We start from the raw sequence: 14,728 nt of genomic DNA, 5'->3' as shown, positions 1-14,728 counted from the left end.
TAAAGAAAAATCCGCACAGCGCTTACCTGAATCCCCGCGCTCCGGTGACTTCTTACTTACCGGCTGAAGATGGCCGACGGCATCTTCTCCCTCTGTGGACCGCAGGGCTTCTGTGCGGTCCATTGCCGATTCCAGCCTCCTGATTGGCTGGAATCGGCACGTGATGGGGCGGAGCTACACGGAGCTACACGGAGCCCCATTGAGAACAGAAGAAGACCCGGACTGCGCAAGCGCGGCTAATTTGGCCATTAGACGGCGAAAATTAGTCGGCTCCATGGGATCGAGGACGCTAGCAACGGAGCAGGTAAGTGAAAAACTTCTTATAACTTCTGTATGGCTCATAATTAATGCACAATGTACATTACAAAGTGCATTAAAGGAGATGTCTCGAGGAAGCAGTGAATTTTTTTTTTGCCCAGTCCCCCTAATTAAACATACATTACTAATTACCCCTGTAAATTACTTTCCTAGCTGGTTTCTACTTACCGTTCCAGCGTTTCAGCAACTTATAAAACTTTTTCCCAAGATGGCCGCCAGCTCTTTTCGCATCGCTTGCTGTAGCCCGACGTGCGCGCTCCCGAGACGCTACCAGCTGTGTCTCCATGGCAACCAGACGCCCCGCAGCCGCCGACCGGACCCCTGGAGTGAACACGGCCGACCTGTCACCCACCGCCAGGCAGAAGGTAACCGGCGCGGCCCCCCCCCCCCCATCACAGCCCCCCCGGCCCAGCGACAGCCCCCCCCCCGGCCCAGCGCTAGTTCCCCCATCACAGCGGCAGCCCCCCCGGCCCAGCGACAGCCCCCCCCATCACAGCGGCAGCCCCCCCGGCCTAGCGACAGCCCCCCCCCCATCGCAGCGGCAGCCCCCCCCCCCCCCGGCGCAGCCCGGCGCAGCGGCAGCCCCCCCGGCCCATCACTTACCAGGACAGCTGGACGGCGGGACAGCTGGGCGGCTTCTCCGGACAGCTCGGCAGCTCTGCACCTTCCTCTAACAGAGGAAGGTACAGAATGGCCGCTCCAGCGCGCTCCCGAGCAGTGACAGCTCGTCTGCGCATGCGCAGAAGAGCTGTAGCGGGGAGCACACTGAAGCGGCTCGTGCTGAATGGAGAAGACCGGACTGCGCAAGCGCGTCTAAAAAAGCAAGCTGCCGGCGAATTTAGACGGAACCATGGAGACGAGGACGCTAGCAACGGAGCAGGTAAGTGGAATAACTTCTGTATGGCTCATATTTAATGCACGATGTATATTACAAAGTGCATTAATATGGCCATACGGAAGTGTATAACCCCACTTTGTTTCGCGAGACCACCCCTTTAATATGGCCATACAGAAGTGTATAGACCCACTTGCTGCCGCGGGACAACCCCTTTATAGGGTCATTCATACTCCTCTGGGTAATATGCAAATAAGGGAGATGGAACAATACCTCTGCAGCGCCACCTATTGGCTTCCAATAGGCAGTGCTGCAGAGGTATTGTTCCATTGCCCTTATTTACATGTTCAACTATTACTCCATCCTCCCTCACTGTGGTCATGTGGGTGAAGAACAGAGGACTCACAACCCCCATTCTAGTAATCAACACTTATCCCACAGATAGATAAATAGATAGATAAATGAATTTGGTGGGAGAAAACATCTTATTTAACCCCTTAAGGACTAGGGTGTTTCAGTCCTAAAGGACCAGAAACTTTTCAGTGTGTTTACACATGAGGAGGTTTTATGGCCCTATTTTTTTTTCTTGGGCTGCCAAAATTATTTTTGCTGCATGTTTTGTGACATATAGAGAAATTTTTAAAACCTATTTACTGAAATGTTTTGTATTTTATTTTTATTTTAATTAGGGGTAACGTGTGCAAAAAGCTAAAAAGAAAAAATAAATATATAGTTTTTTACTTTTAACAGTAAATCTACGCTATAATAAAGTACACATTTTGTTTTGGATGTTTTCATATAAAACTTGAGTATTCCCGCTATACAGAGCGGATATGGGGACGGTTTAGTTCAGCTTGGGTGGTGGGTCCTTTTTTTTTTTTTAAATATACTGTATCTATTTACTTTATTCTGTAATTTTGTAAACTCATTTTTTAAACTTTTTTTTTTACATCTATGGTCCTGCGTGACGTCATCTAAGACCTCTGGAAGACATTTACACTGTCATTTTTATTTTTTAATTTCATGCTTTTCCACTGTAACTGGGGCATCCATAGGAGCAGCATCCACAGGAACTTCAGTTACAGGAAAAAACATCCCTCTGGTGTGACAAAAGTCACTGGCAGAACTAATCTGGCTAAGACCCAGCAGCAGTGCCATACCAGAGGGCCCCTGATGATCATGTGATCCCAGGTAGAATAGGGGAGAACGGAACTTGCACTTCCTCTATTCTTTGCATAGCGCTTACTGAGTACTGTGTAGCCCGAAAAAGAGAAGGCAGTAGAGTGGTCAGAAGGCTTCTGTCTTCTCCTCTTGGTCCGCGGCTGTCAGTGACAGCCGAGGACCCAACCTGCTCTTGCTAGATTGCAGGAGCTTTAATCCTACTTCATATTTTTACTATGGCACGAGATTAACTCCCAGGATCAAGCACCGCATATTTACGGCGCTTCGTCCTTATTGGCTTAAAGGGATATTCTCACCTCAGACAGAGTATGCCACAAATGTCTAATAGATGTAAGTCCCAACTATGGCATAGACATCTGTCAAAAATGGGCCTCCCACGACTCGGTCCCACCGGTGACCAGGATGACAGTAACTGGCTTCTTTATGCTGTTTCCATAGAGCTGAATTGGAGTTGCATAAATGGCGTAGCACAGCTATGAACTAGGCTATTTCCACACCTCAAAAGCTGCAGAAACAGTGTTCCTCACTGTGCTACCATTTTTTCGTAACTTCTATTAACTTCTATGGGAGTTACAGAAATAGTGTAGAACAGATGGTTTTGATGTTTCTGTAATCCCAGACACCAGTGGCCGTGGCAGGTTTTCCCATTGGGGATAGTAATACCCATTTAATGTACATTTTTGAGAATTTCCTTCACCGTCTTAAGATTCCACTCTTATTCTACACGTAAAGTTGTAAATATTTATGGTGTTTAACATGATTTTCTAATTTACTGTAATGATTTCCTTGATTAAACTATGACAGACACATTATTTAGGAAGGTTCTTAAGGAGATTATTGCTTTTCCTTCCTCAACTATTCTCTCTGTATATTCTTGGAAAACACCACTTCTCCATTTGCAACAGCACAGACACAGCTTGAACTGCGAGTCTTAACATTTGTCTATCAAATTGCCAAAAGAAGACACTGATCTTGCAAGGACCACATCCGGAGCCAAGAAGCCGGTGTAGTCTCTGTGGGACTCATTTAGCTACTGCCGGCTGTACAATCATTGCCGAGGATTTTCTTTCTGAAGAGTTAGGAAAAAAGGGATTCACATGTAGCATTACAACGTGAGGGTGTATTCACACGGACAAGTGCTATGTAGGTCAGTGGAAAAATGACTATTTCCCCTGTGATTTTGCTGCCATTTTCATGCGTTATTGCAATTAAAAAAAAGTGATTAGCATCAGATTTACAACTGTTTTTCATACATGTGAGAAAAAAAATCAGCATGGGGGGTGCGATCCGTTTTTGGAACACTCTTATACAAAATAATGGGCGATTCTTAAATTGCCAAAAATAGAACATGCAGCATTTTTTCAAACTATTCGGACTATTGAGTGAAAAATTTGCTTGTGTAAGGCTGCCTGCAGACGGCTGGGTCAGATCCGGCTGCGGGAATTCTCGCAGCCAGACCCGACCCGAGCGCCCGCAGAAAGCAGCGCGGAACTCACCCGCTCCCGCAGCTCCGGCTCTTTCATGTGCCGGCTGCGCAGAGCGGAGCCGGCGGCCGGTGAGTGTCGTTTCAACATCTTTAATTTATGCTACGCGTTTCGGCAGCAGTTCTTGCCTTTCTCAAGCATATAACATACGTATGTTATATGCTTGAGAAAGGCAAGAACTAGGTTGCCGAAACGCATCGCATAAATTAAAGATATTCTATGGACTGAAGAGTCTACCATTGATCCTTTTGGGTTCTGGAGCACGGGGATTTTTCCATTGTTTGTATACTACATTTAGACTACACGGCCCATGAGTGGGCTGCATTCCGAGGACGTCTCTCCGGTTATGCGGATTGGGAACCCAGAGTGGTTGAAAAGCTTTTGGGGATATCGGGTGCCAGTGGATTCTCGGTCCTAAGAATTCCACTGAGCACCAGGTGAGTACTCACTAATACTCACTGCATATCTACTTGCATTTTTTGATGAAGAGGCGCTGATATATATTTTCTACTTGTTACCTTAAAAATTGTAATTGATATCATTTCGGTAAAATGAATGCAAAGCTGTTTGAGCTTTTGTGACGACTTTACGAATATTGGGTTATACATACAGAATCTGTGAAGTGTCGCACATGAGGTTTTCGGGCATCAAAGGTTATCATAAGATGCTCATGTAGCGCAAAGAATCTTAAAAAGGTTTGGTACGGTGTTAGCAAGTAGAGTAAAGTGTGATTGTTCTCAGTTAGAAGAACCAAGTAATCTTGTAGATAGGATGCCTTTTAATGGCTAACAAAAATACATGATGTTACAGCAAGCTTTCGGGATATCCCCTTCCTAAGGCTAATGAAGGAAACTAACAGTACAACAAAGAATGTTGTACTGTTAATTTTCCCCAGAGAACGAACAGGATTTAGGATTCCATTCAATAACTGCAAGCAGAGATCTTGAAAACCATCAATGACTGGTACTGTATGTAATCTTTTTATTATATGGTGAATAAACTTTATTTGCTGAAACTGGAATATGCCCAATAAAGAAGCTCCACACAATAAACATGCAATGATTTCACCATTAAGGGCCCATACAAGAGTGTATTTTCTGTCCGTATTTTTTACAGACTGAATTTAGACAGAATACGGACCCACTGAATTAAATTGGTGTATTCCAATTGGACGTAAAATGAATTCAAGTCTGCAGGTCCAGATGAATTACATCCTAGAATACTAAAGGAAGCAGTGGAGGTAACTGCTGAACTACTCGCCAAAATCTTTAAAAAACCCTGGAGAACAGGAGAAGTCCCAGAAGATTGGAAAAGGGCAAATGTCCCTATCTTCAAAAAAGGGAAGAAGGTGGATTCAGGAAACTACAGGCCTGTGAGCCTGACTTCTATACCAGGAAAGATCTTTGAACAAATTATTAAACAGCATGAATGCAAGTACTTGGATGAAAATGGAGTAATTAACCACAGCCAGCATGGGTTTGTAACAAACAAGTCATGCCAGACGAATCTAATTTCCTTCTAGGACAGAATCACTGACTGGGTTGATCAGGGAAATGCAGTGGATATAGTATACCTTGACTTTAGTAAAGCATTTGACAAAGTATCTCATACCATACTTATTGAAAAAAATGACCAAATATGGGATTGAAAAGGGAACTGTTAGGTGGCTTCACAACTGGCTCAGTGATTGTACTCCAAGAGTGGTCATAAATGGCTGCACATCCAAGTGGAAGAATATATCAAGTGGGGTACCACAAGGCTCTGTCCTCGACCCAGTGTTGTTTAACATTTTTATAAATGATCTGTAGAAGAGAATTGATGGGAAACTGATCAAATTTGCCGACGGCACAAAGCTAAGAGGGATAGCTAACACTAGAGAAGAGAGAGAGAGTATTCAAAATGATCTAGAAAAGCTTAAACAGTGGGCGGTGATTAACAGAATGGTATTTAACAAGAAGAAATGAAAAGTCTACATCTGGGCAAGAAAAATGAAGAAAGCACATACAGAATGGGAGGAATTGGGCTAAGCAGGGGCACATGTGAAAAAGACTTGGGTATACTAATAGATCATAGACTGAACATGAGTCAACAATGGGATGCAGTAGCCAAAAAGGCAAACACAATTCTGGGATATATTAAGAGAAGCATAGAGTCTAGATCACATGAGGTAATTATCCCCCTCTACTCTTCCTTAGTCAGACCTCATCTGGAATACTGTGTCCACTTCTGGGCACTGCGCTTTAAAAAAGACATAGACAAACTAGCGAGCTAGTTCCGAGAAGAGTTACCAAGATGGTGAGCGGTCAGCAAATTATGTCCTATGAGGAACGGTTAAAGGATTTGGGAATGTTTAGCTTGAAAAAAAGAAGGCTGAGAGGAGACTTAATAGCGGTCTACAAATATCTGAAGGGCTGTCACAGTGCAGAGGGATCAGCCCTATTCTCATTTGCACAAGAAAAGACTAGAAGCAATGAGATGAAACTGAAAAGGAGGAGACACAAATTAGATATTAGAAAAAACTTTCTGACAGTGAAGGTGATCAATGAGTGGAACAGGTTACCACGGGAGGGGTTCAAACAAAGGCTGGACAAATATCTGTCTGGGATGATTTAGTGAATCATGCACTAAGCAGGGGTTTGGACCTGATGACCCTGGAGGTCCCTTCCAACTCTACCATTCTATAATTCTTTTTAGACATGCGCTTTTTACGCTGACCAATATTATGTGTGAAAAAAAATTGCAGCATGGCCTATCTTGGTCTGTATTCTATGGGTTGTGACAAAATTGGCATTACTTGGGCCTTCTTGTGCGTTTTTTTTTTGCGTGTGTGAACACGGAAGCAATAGAGACCTAAAAAAACACATATGCACCAAAAACACACACACATGCGCTGAAAATGGTGTTTTCACAGAAGAAAACTGCATAAACCCATTTGAATGTGCCCTAAAAGATAGATGATACAAAAAGGAAAAACAGGGTGAAGCACCCCTGAATTATAGCTGAATCTTGGCATCCGAAAGGGTGGGTGAGCCATAAGTCTCAGTTATATGTCAAGTCCATGGTGGGGGTGCAAGCTATTTCGATAAAAGCTAAGGTGTTGCTATTAAAGACTGATACCTCACTCAATGGTGGACAGTCCTAGGGGTTAAAAATACTGGGAATGTGGCGTAACCAAATATCTAAAGGAAGAAAGTTGGGACTAGAATGGTTAATCTGAGTTTTTAATTTTTAATACCAGCAAAAGAGACGTGTTTCGAGGCATGCAAGCCTCTTCCTCAGCAATGCCGAGAGTACATTTTTTTTTTGTATCCTTCACATTGTCTCTACCCTCATGTCTTTTATGTCCTCTTGTCTCCATTCTAAATTTCACCCTCCCCTTTTTATATTCTATCTATATTAATGGTTGAAGCGTGAAATCTTTAAAAATGGAATTTACTTATTTTATTTTGGAAAAATACTTCTACAGATCTATATATATTATGGTTTATACCTTAAGACCAAGATCCAGCTCCTTTAGAGAACGTCTGATTTCATTAAGTAGGCAATTCATCCTCTCACATTCTTGAAAGCATACAAGAATGTATGGAGACCGTTCCGCTGTCTTTGAGGTTATATCTGCCATGTTATATCCTTCAGGTAGTTTATCTAGGATGTCATCTAGGAATGCTTTAACCTGGAGGGACAAAAACCCCATAATAAAGTCATTTGTTGTACTGATTCCTTCTAACTGTTACTCTACAATAGTTGCAAACAATGGTTCAGACAGCGCCAAATGGATATAAAGCGGGTTCCCCAATGTGCTTCTCTCTAATCCTCCTTGTAGGAGGAGAGCTGCAATAACAATAAAAAAGGGGGGACTCTCACCAGGAGAGTGGGCCCCCAAGGAAGAAACAAAGAATAGGTTTTAAGTAAAAACAGTTATGCGCTCGTGGAAAGAACAAAATGGGGGTAAGTCAAATGTAAATGCTGTCCCTCCCGCCAGAAACGGAAAGCATAAATAAAAGTATAAAATGGCACTTACTCCGAAGGAGGGGGGTGTATAAAACAAGAAGCCCCCTCCTCTGTGTGCCGACTCCTCAAGGTTCTCTCTGTCGTCAATGGAAGTCGCAGGAACCAAGTTGATTAATCCAGTTTTAATATAATAAAAACGGGTTTACAGAAAGGCAACGCGTTTCGGTGCAATATGCACCTTTTTCAAGCCTATTAAAACATATACTGACAGCCAGATTAGCTCACATTTATATATGTCAGGATAACATTTTACTTCTGTGTGCAGCGCCATATTCTGGGTGGAGCTACGTAATCCGGAGGGGAGGAGTCTGTGATGATAGGTAGGTTTGTACCACGTGTTCCGTTGGGTGATGTGGCCGTATAGGCCGGAAGTGTTACGTGGCGTTTGTGTGCTTCTAACTTTCATTTTCGTGTGGCGTGGTCACGTGAATCCGGCGTGCCACGTCAACACGAAGGGATTACAGTCAAGGGACTTGGTGACGCGATCACGCTGTTAGTGCGTGTCGCGTCGTTCTGAAGGAATCTATGTAGAGATGGCGCCGGCACGTCTGATGTACGTGCCCCATCATCACGGAGGGTCCTTGGTCATGTGACCTGATGACGCAACCACGCTGTCAGAGCGTGCTGCGTCATTCTCAAAGGACCTGTATGTCGATGTTGCCGGCACGTCAAGCGAACGCGCCGCGCGTGATGGGAGCCATGTGATTGGAGGTTGCAGTTACGCAATCTCGGCGTCATGCGTTACTATGGTAAGCAGTACGTGGGTTACTTCCCCTGCCTGTTACGTCCCCTACACGTCACATGAATGTTAAATGTGCTCATATTGTTAATGCATTATCTGTCAGTAAGCAGCCTGGGTAGTAAACATGTATAACAAATGTGTTTACAATAAATATGTATAACAATAAATATAAAAATGTATAACAGATATTTTTACCATGAATACGTGTCATATACAAACAAAACGCAAGGTAATTTAGAAGAAAGAATACATCAGTGAAGCTGTATCATTCTTGTTCCAATTAATGCATTAAAGGAAAAACAAAAATGGCTATAGGTATAGATTAAAAAGTTACATATAGGGGACCTATTAATCAATAAATATATAGAATTATAAGATATATCCCTCCTGCACAAATAGTCACTTATTTGCATGAAAAAAGGATATTCTTTTAAAGTGAGTCTAATCCTTCAGATTAGAGCTAGAATTATAGCGCATTCTATTTATAAAAAAAAAAAAAAAAAAAAAATTTCTGAAGAAAGCCACGTTTTTGTTGTCACATTCATAAAACCAATCACTATACACCTATACTACTCCGTAAATAAATAGAGACTTATCGGTCATTAAAAACGCATATAATCATCAGGTGTGTGTCGTTTATCTGATTACATCTTATCGTACGTAATTGTTCGTAGATAAATAGGAGTGGCTTAAAAGAGACCTATCGGTCATAAAACATATATGATCATAGGATGTATGTCGCATACATCTGATTGTATCTTGTGGTATGTGTAACACCTCAAATGGCACATTGCATAGGAGGCAGTTTATATATGTATATTTCCATCACTTTTAAAAATTCTTTTCCAGTGCTTCGTTGAGCCCCTGTGGAAATAATGTCTGCATTTTGTATATCCAGTACATTTCTCTTCTTTTCAATAACGAGAAGAGACCTGGTTTGATTGTTTCAACTGGGACCACTTTCAGTCCTGTGGGGTCCATATTGTGTGTCAGTTTGAAGTGGCGGGAAACACTGTGTTTTTCAAAACCTTTGATAATGTTATTTCTGTGTTTATTGATACGTATTCGCAGGGCATTAATTGTGCGGCCGATGTATTTTAGGCCGCATGGGCATTCGAGTAGATAAATAACATAATTAGTACTACAAGTCATAAAAGATTTTAATGTGTGTTTTTTTCCGGGTTGTGGTAGTGCAATTTCTTTTTTGCCATTGATGATAGATGTGCAGCATTTACATCGTGTTAGTCCGCATTTGTATGAACCTTTGACCGGCTTCATATTGCTAATGCATGTGGGTTCCTCATGGTTCTTCTCCCGTTGTTTAGGGCGAGATGGGGCTACCAGGTCCTTTATCGTCTTGTTCTTACGGAAGATTATGCGTGGTCTGTCTGCAATAATTTCTTTGAGAAATGGGTCTTCTTGTAAAATATTCCAATTTTTGAGAAGTATTCTACGTATATTCGTGTGTTGTATAATGTATTTCGTGGTGAAACCTGACTTGAATGAACTCATGTCCCTAACGGTTTTTTCTTTATCTTCCTCATTGGTGATTCTATTTATTTGTTCGGTGGTTTGTTCTAAATTTAAGGCTTTTTTGTAAGCTGTATCAATGAGGGGAGTGGGGTAATTCTTCTCCTTGAATCGTTCTTTCAAAACTGTTGATTGGTTTTTAAAGTCTTCGATTTTAGAGCAGTTTCTCCGTAGTCTGATAAACTGCCCGTACGGGATGTTGTTTTTCCACCCCTTCGCATGGCAACTGTTGTATTTCAGGTAACTATTGGTATCTGTGGGTTTGAAAAAGGTTCTTGTATGCATTTTCTCATTTTCTATAAACACTTCGATGTCTAGAAAGCATGCCTGGTTCCTGCTGATGGTACTTGTAAATTGAAGTCCCCAATCGTTACAGTGCAATCCCTGTATGAATTTATTCAAGGTGTCCTCTTCTCCTCTCCATATCAGGAAGATATCGTCTATAAATCGGCGGTAGAAAATGATGTCTGATTCGTGAATGTTCTCCTCGAAGGCCCCCATAAATAAATTTGCGTAGGCGGGCGCAAATTTCGTCCCCATCGCGGTTCCCTTTCTTTGTTTGTAGATTTTATTGTTGTGTGTGAAATAGTTATTATTCAGGATGAATCTGATGGCACAAAGAATAAAATCCTTTTGGTTTCCTGGCATAAAAGGGTCCTTTGTTAGAAAATGGTTGACGGCCGCGATCCCCTTTTCATGCGGGATATTGGAGTAAAGGGCTGTTACATCAAGTGTGCATAGGATGTAATTAGGTTGCCAGTCTACCTTTTTCAAGTTGTATAGAAAATCCTTAGTGTCCTTAAGGTAAGCCGGTAGTTTGATGACTAGCCGCTGCAGTTGGTGATCTATATACTCAGAGAGTGTACTTGTTACCGAGTTCATTCCTGCGATGATCGGTCGACCTGGGGGATTTTGTCGATTCTTATGTATTTTTGGTAGGAAGTAGAAATACGGTGTCTCCGGTTCTTTTATACAGATGTAATTTTTCTCTTCTTTCGTTATACATTTTTTTGTTGTCAAGGCATCTTCCATTAGGTCGTAGAGTTCTGTTAGGATTTTCTTTTGGGGGTTTTCTTTCAGTTCTGTGTAGTATTCTACGTCACTGAGAATTCTTTTGGCTTCAGATTCGTAGTATTCTTTGTTCATGATAACCGTGGCACCTCCTTTATCTGCTTTTTTTATAACTATTTGTTGGTTTTCTGCCAGACCTGATAATATCGTTTTCTGTTTTCTATTTTTTATGAAGTTTGAAGTGGGGATTCCTTTGTCGCACATCCGGGTGAGATCTTTCAGCGTCTTCTGATAGAATGTTTCTATGTAGCAGCCTTTGCTTTCAAGGGGATAGAAGAGACTTTTAGGTCTCAGATTGGTTTTTATTAGATCTATGGTAGAGTGATTTAGTTCGGTGGTATCTACGTATATGTCTTCTTTAGAAAGTTTCTTTATTTCGAAATGACGGGTTAGGGTTAATTTTCGAATGAAAGCATTTAAATCTATGAACAGGTCGAACATATTCGCATGTATTGGTGGGCTGAACGATAGGCCCTCTGCCAGAATTTCCAGTTCCTTTCTTTTAAGGATATAATCTGAAATATTAAAAATACCTTTAGATATTTCTTCATCTCGGTGCACTATTTGGTCGTCGGGTTGTTCTTTTGTTGTATTCTTCTTGTGTTGCTTCTTGCCGCCTCTTCTCCCCCTTCTCCTTTTGATAGTCTTCTCTGTTGATTTGGGAGCATTTTTGTTGGATTGTAGAATTGAGTTATTTTTGTTCTTGGGACTGGGATGGGTTGCAATCTTGTTGTGTGGCTCCGTGTTGTTCTCGGGCTCATCAGGTTGGGAGGGTCTTGGTGCGTTCTTGTCTGTGGAGTTAAGGATCTCTTCTGCCGGTCTTCTATTCCTTCCCTTTGTGTTGTCTCTAGGTTTTGGGGTGGTTCTGGGGTTATCACTATTGTCTGTTGGTTTTGAATCGTTCTTGGCACAAGCTCTTGTGTTGGTCTGGTGTTGCTGATTCTTCCGTTCGTTTGTTCTTTTGTTTTTAGACTTTCTTTCATCCGGTCTAGGTCTTTTAGGATTTCCATTGATGTAGTAATCGTGCCCCTTGGTGACGGTATGTGCCCTCGTCCTAAAAAAGAGGGTGGGGTTGATCCTGTAGCGCCACCCAGTAGGGTTTCTTCTAATAGTTGTGGTGAGATGTAGTTGGAGTCCGGTGTTTTCGGAGATTTGGAGCTAAGGATAGTATTGTTGGATTGGTTGCTCCTCGTCTTTTCAGTTGGAATGGCTCTTCTCTGGTTTGCGTTATCAGGACGATCTTGAAACGCAGGTACTCTTAACCTTGGTGCCATTGTGTCACCTTGATTATTTTCATTTCTCCTAATAATGTTATTGGTGTTTTGATTCCCATTAAACCGATTGGGAATAAATGTTGAACTCCTGGGATAGATCCTCTTTTGGTATTGGGGGTATTGTGTGTAATTATGTGGTGGGAATGGGGTAAAACCCATCTGGTTGCTCCTATAGTCGTATCTATAGGTCTTGTTATATTGGGGTCTAAATGCAGGTCTTTCACTTCTATCATTATTGAACCTAGTTCTGAAGTTTCTATTTGTATAGACTCTGTTGGTCCAGGGTCTGTATGGTGGATTTGGTTTTCTGTTATTTCGTGTATTGTACCAGTTTTGTCTGTTATTTTGTGGATATGCATTATATCTATGGCGGGGGTTATTAGTTGGAATGTTCTGTATGAGAGGGATTATGGATTGGGAGTGCTCAGTATCATCTCTTGTTAATGTTGTTTGTGGTATGAGTGTTCCTGTATTTTGTTCAGTGTCCTCAGTAACTACTTCCTTATTGTTTTCATTATCTGTAGTGTTTAATTTATGTTCCCAAGCATATATTTTTTCCGAGGCTAGGTCAGCAAGATCTCTTCTAAGTTTCACTATCTTCCGTGATAGGATCTTAGATTCCATGTGGTTTGTGTGGTTTAAAGCAAACGCAAAGTCGTCATCGTTACAGTGCGTAGCCAGGCAGTATAAATCATTTAAAGCTGTTAAACCGAGATCTATGCGTTTGGCTATAATTTTATCAAGCATTAAATCAGAAAATGTGATAAGCATTAGTTTCCATTCCCCGGCGAAGGTATTGTCATTCAGAAATGCTGGTGGTATACCTACTCTTAAGCCCCTAGGGGCTATCTTATTTTCTTGATACAGACCTAAAAAAAACCAATCAATTACATGTCTCCACAATGTTTCTATACAACCTTTTAGTTTGTATTTTAAAAGATTTTTATCAGGGGGGTTCTCCATTTGTCCGGAGCCCCAGGTCCATTCATTAGTGAATCCCTGTGGGATGGAATTCATCTTAAAGGAGGGATTGTCCTCGAAACCGCGACGTAGAGAGCCAGTCACTCTTATCGGAAGCGATTCCCATTCTCTCATTAAAATGTCCATTTTCCTGTCGCTTAGTCTGAAAAAAGGAAGACCGGTCTCCTCTTGGATCCGTAAAACGAAATATAGATGCAAACAATGGTTCAGACAGCGCCAAATGGATATAACGTAAAACGAAATATAGATGCAAACAATGGACCAAGGACCCTCCGTGATGATGGGGCACGTACATCAGACGTGCCGGCGCCATCTCTACATAGATTCCTTCAGAACGACGCGACACGCACTAACAGCGTGATCGCGTCACCAAGTCCCTTGACTGTAATCCCTTCGTGTTGACGTGGCACGCCGGATTCACGTGACCACGCCACACGAAAATGAAAGTTAGAAGCACACAAACGCCACGTAACACTTCCGGCCTATACGGCCACATCACCCAACGGAACACGTGGTACAAACCTACCTATCATCACAGACTCCTCCCCTCCGGATTACGTAGCTCCACCCAGAATATGGCGCTGCACACAGAAGTAAAATGTTATCCTGACATATATAAATGTGAGCTAATCTGGCTGTCAGTATATGTTTTAATAGGCTTGAAAAAGGTGCATATTGCACCGAAACGCGTTGCCTTTCTGTAAACCCGTTTTTATTATATTAAAACTGGATTAATCAACTTGGTTCCTGCGACTTCCATTGACGACAGAGAGAACCTTGAGGAGTCGGCACACAGAGGAGGGGGCTTCTTGTTTTATACACCCCCCTCCTTCGGAGTAAGTGCCATTTTATACTTTTATTTATGCTTTCCGTTTCTGGCGGGAGGGACAGCATTTACATTTGACTTACCCCCATTTTGTTCTTTCCACGAGCGCATAACTGTTTTTACTTAAAACCTACTCTACAATAGTTGACATTCATGCATTTTCTAAGATATTTATTACCACATATAATACAATAAAATTACAATGCAATTGAATGGAGGGGGTTAACAGTAAAGAAGCACACTGGTGACCGATTGATTGAGCCTATGGAAGAACTGGGGGGACAAGCAAGGAACTTGGACTATAATATATACGCGGATTTATTTTTTGTATTGTGGCTATGACTATATATTACAAATAAAGTATTCTACAGTTGAGGGGAAATTATGGTGCCAGTGTCCATACTATGTAGATGTGGGATTGAGGGTTGAGATTTGGTTACTTTGAAGTGGGGTTCTTCTGGTCCTTGGGCCATT

General features: G+C 42.0%; 2 protein-coding genes across 2 annotated transcripts in view; both read right to left on the bottom strand.

Moving 5' to 3' along the window:
* LOC136577883 (transcription factor Sp3-like) overlaps positions 1-7,177 on the bottom strand; it is a 13,762-nt gene extending 6,585 nt beyond the window's left edge. Inside the window, exon 1 of the mRNA XM_066577802.1 lies at positions 7,147-7,177. Coding sequence (XP_066433899.1) covers positions 7,147-7,177 — 31 coding nt within the window. The remainder of the gene's footprint in view (positions 1-7,146) is intronic.
* A 126-nt stretch (positions 7,178-7,303) lies between these two features.
* LOC136577882 (dynein axonemal heavy chain 11-like) overlaps positions 7,304-14,728 on the bottom strand; it is a 386,682-nt gene continuing 379,257 nt past the window's right edge. The window contains exon 71 of the mRNA XM_066577801.1: positions 7,304-7,492. Within this exon, the coding sequence (XP_066433898.1) occupies positions 7,304-7,492 (189 nt within the window). The remainder of the gene's footprint in view (positions 7,493-14,728) is intronic.

Source organism: Eleutherodactylus coqui, chromosome 8, assembly GCF_035609145.1.
Source record: "Eleutherodactylus coqui strain aEleCoq1 chromosome 8, aEleCoq1.hap1, whole genome shotgun sequence".
In the NCBI taxonomy this organism is placed as follows: Eukaryota; Metazoa; Chordata; class Amphibia; order Anura; family Eleutherodactylidae; genus Eleutherodactylus; species Eleutherodactylus coqui.
Note: the sequence above shows the minus strand (reverse complement) of the source record. Positions and strands in the feature narration are given on the sequence as shown.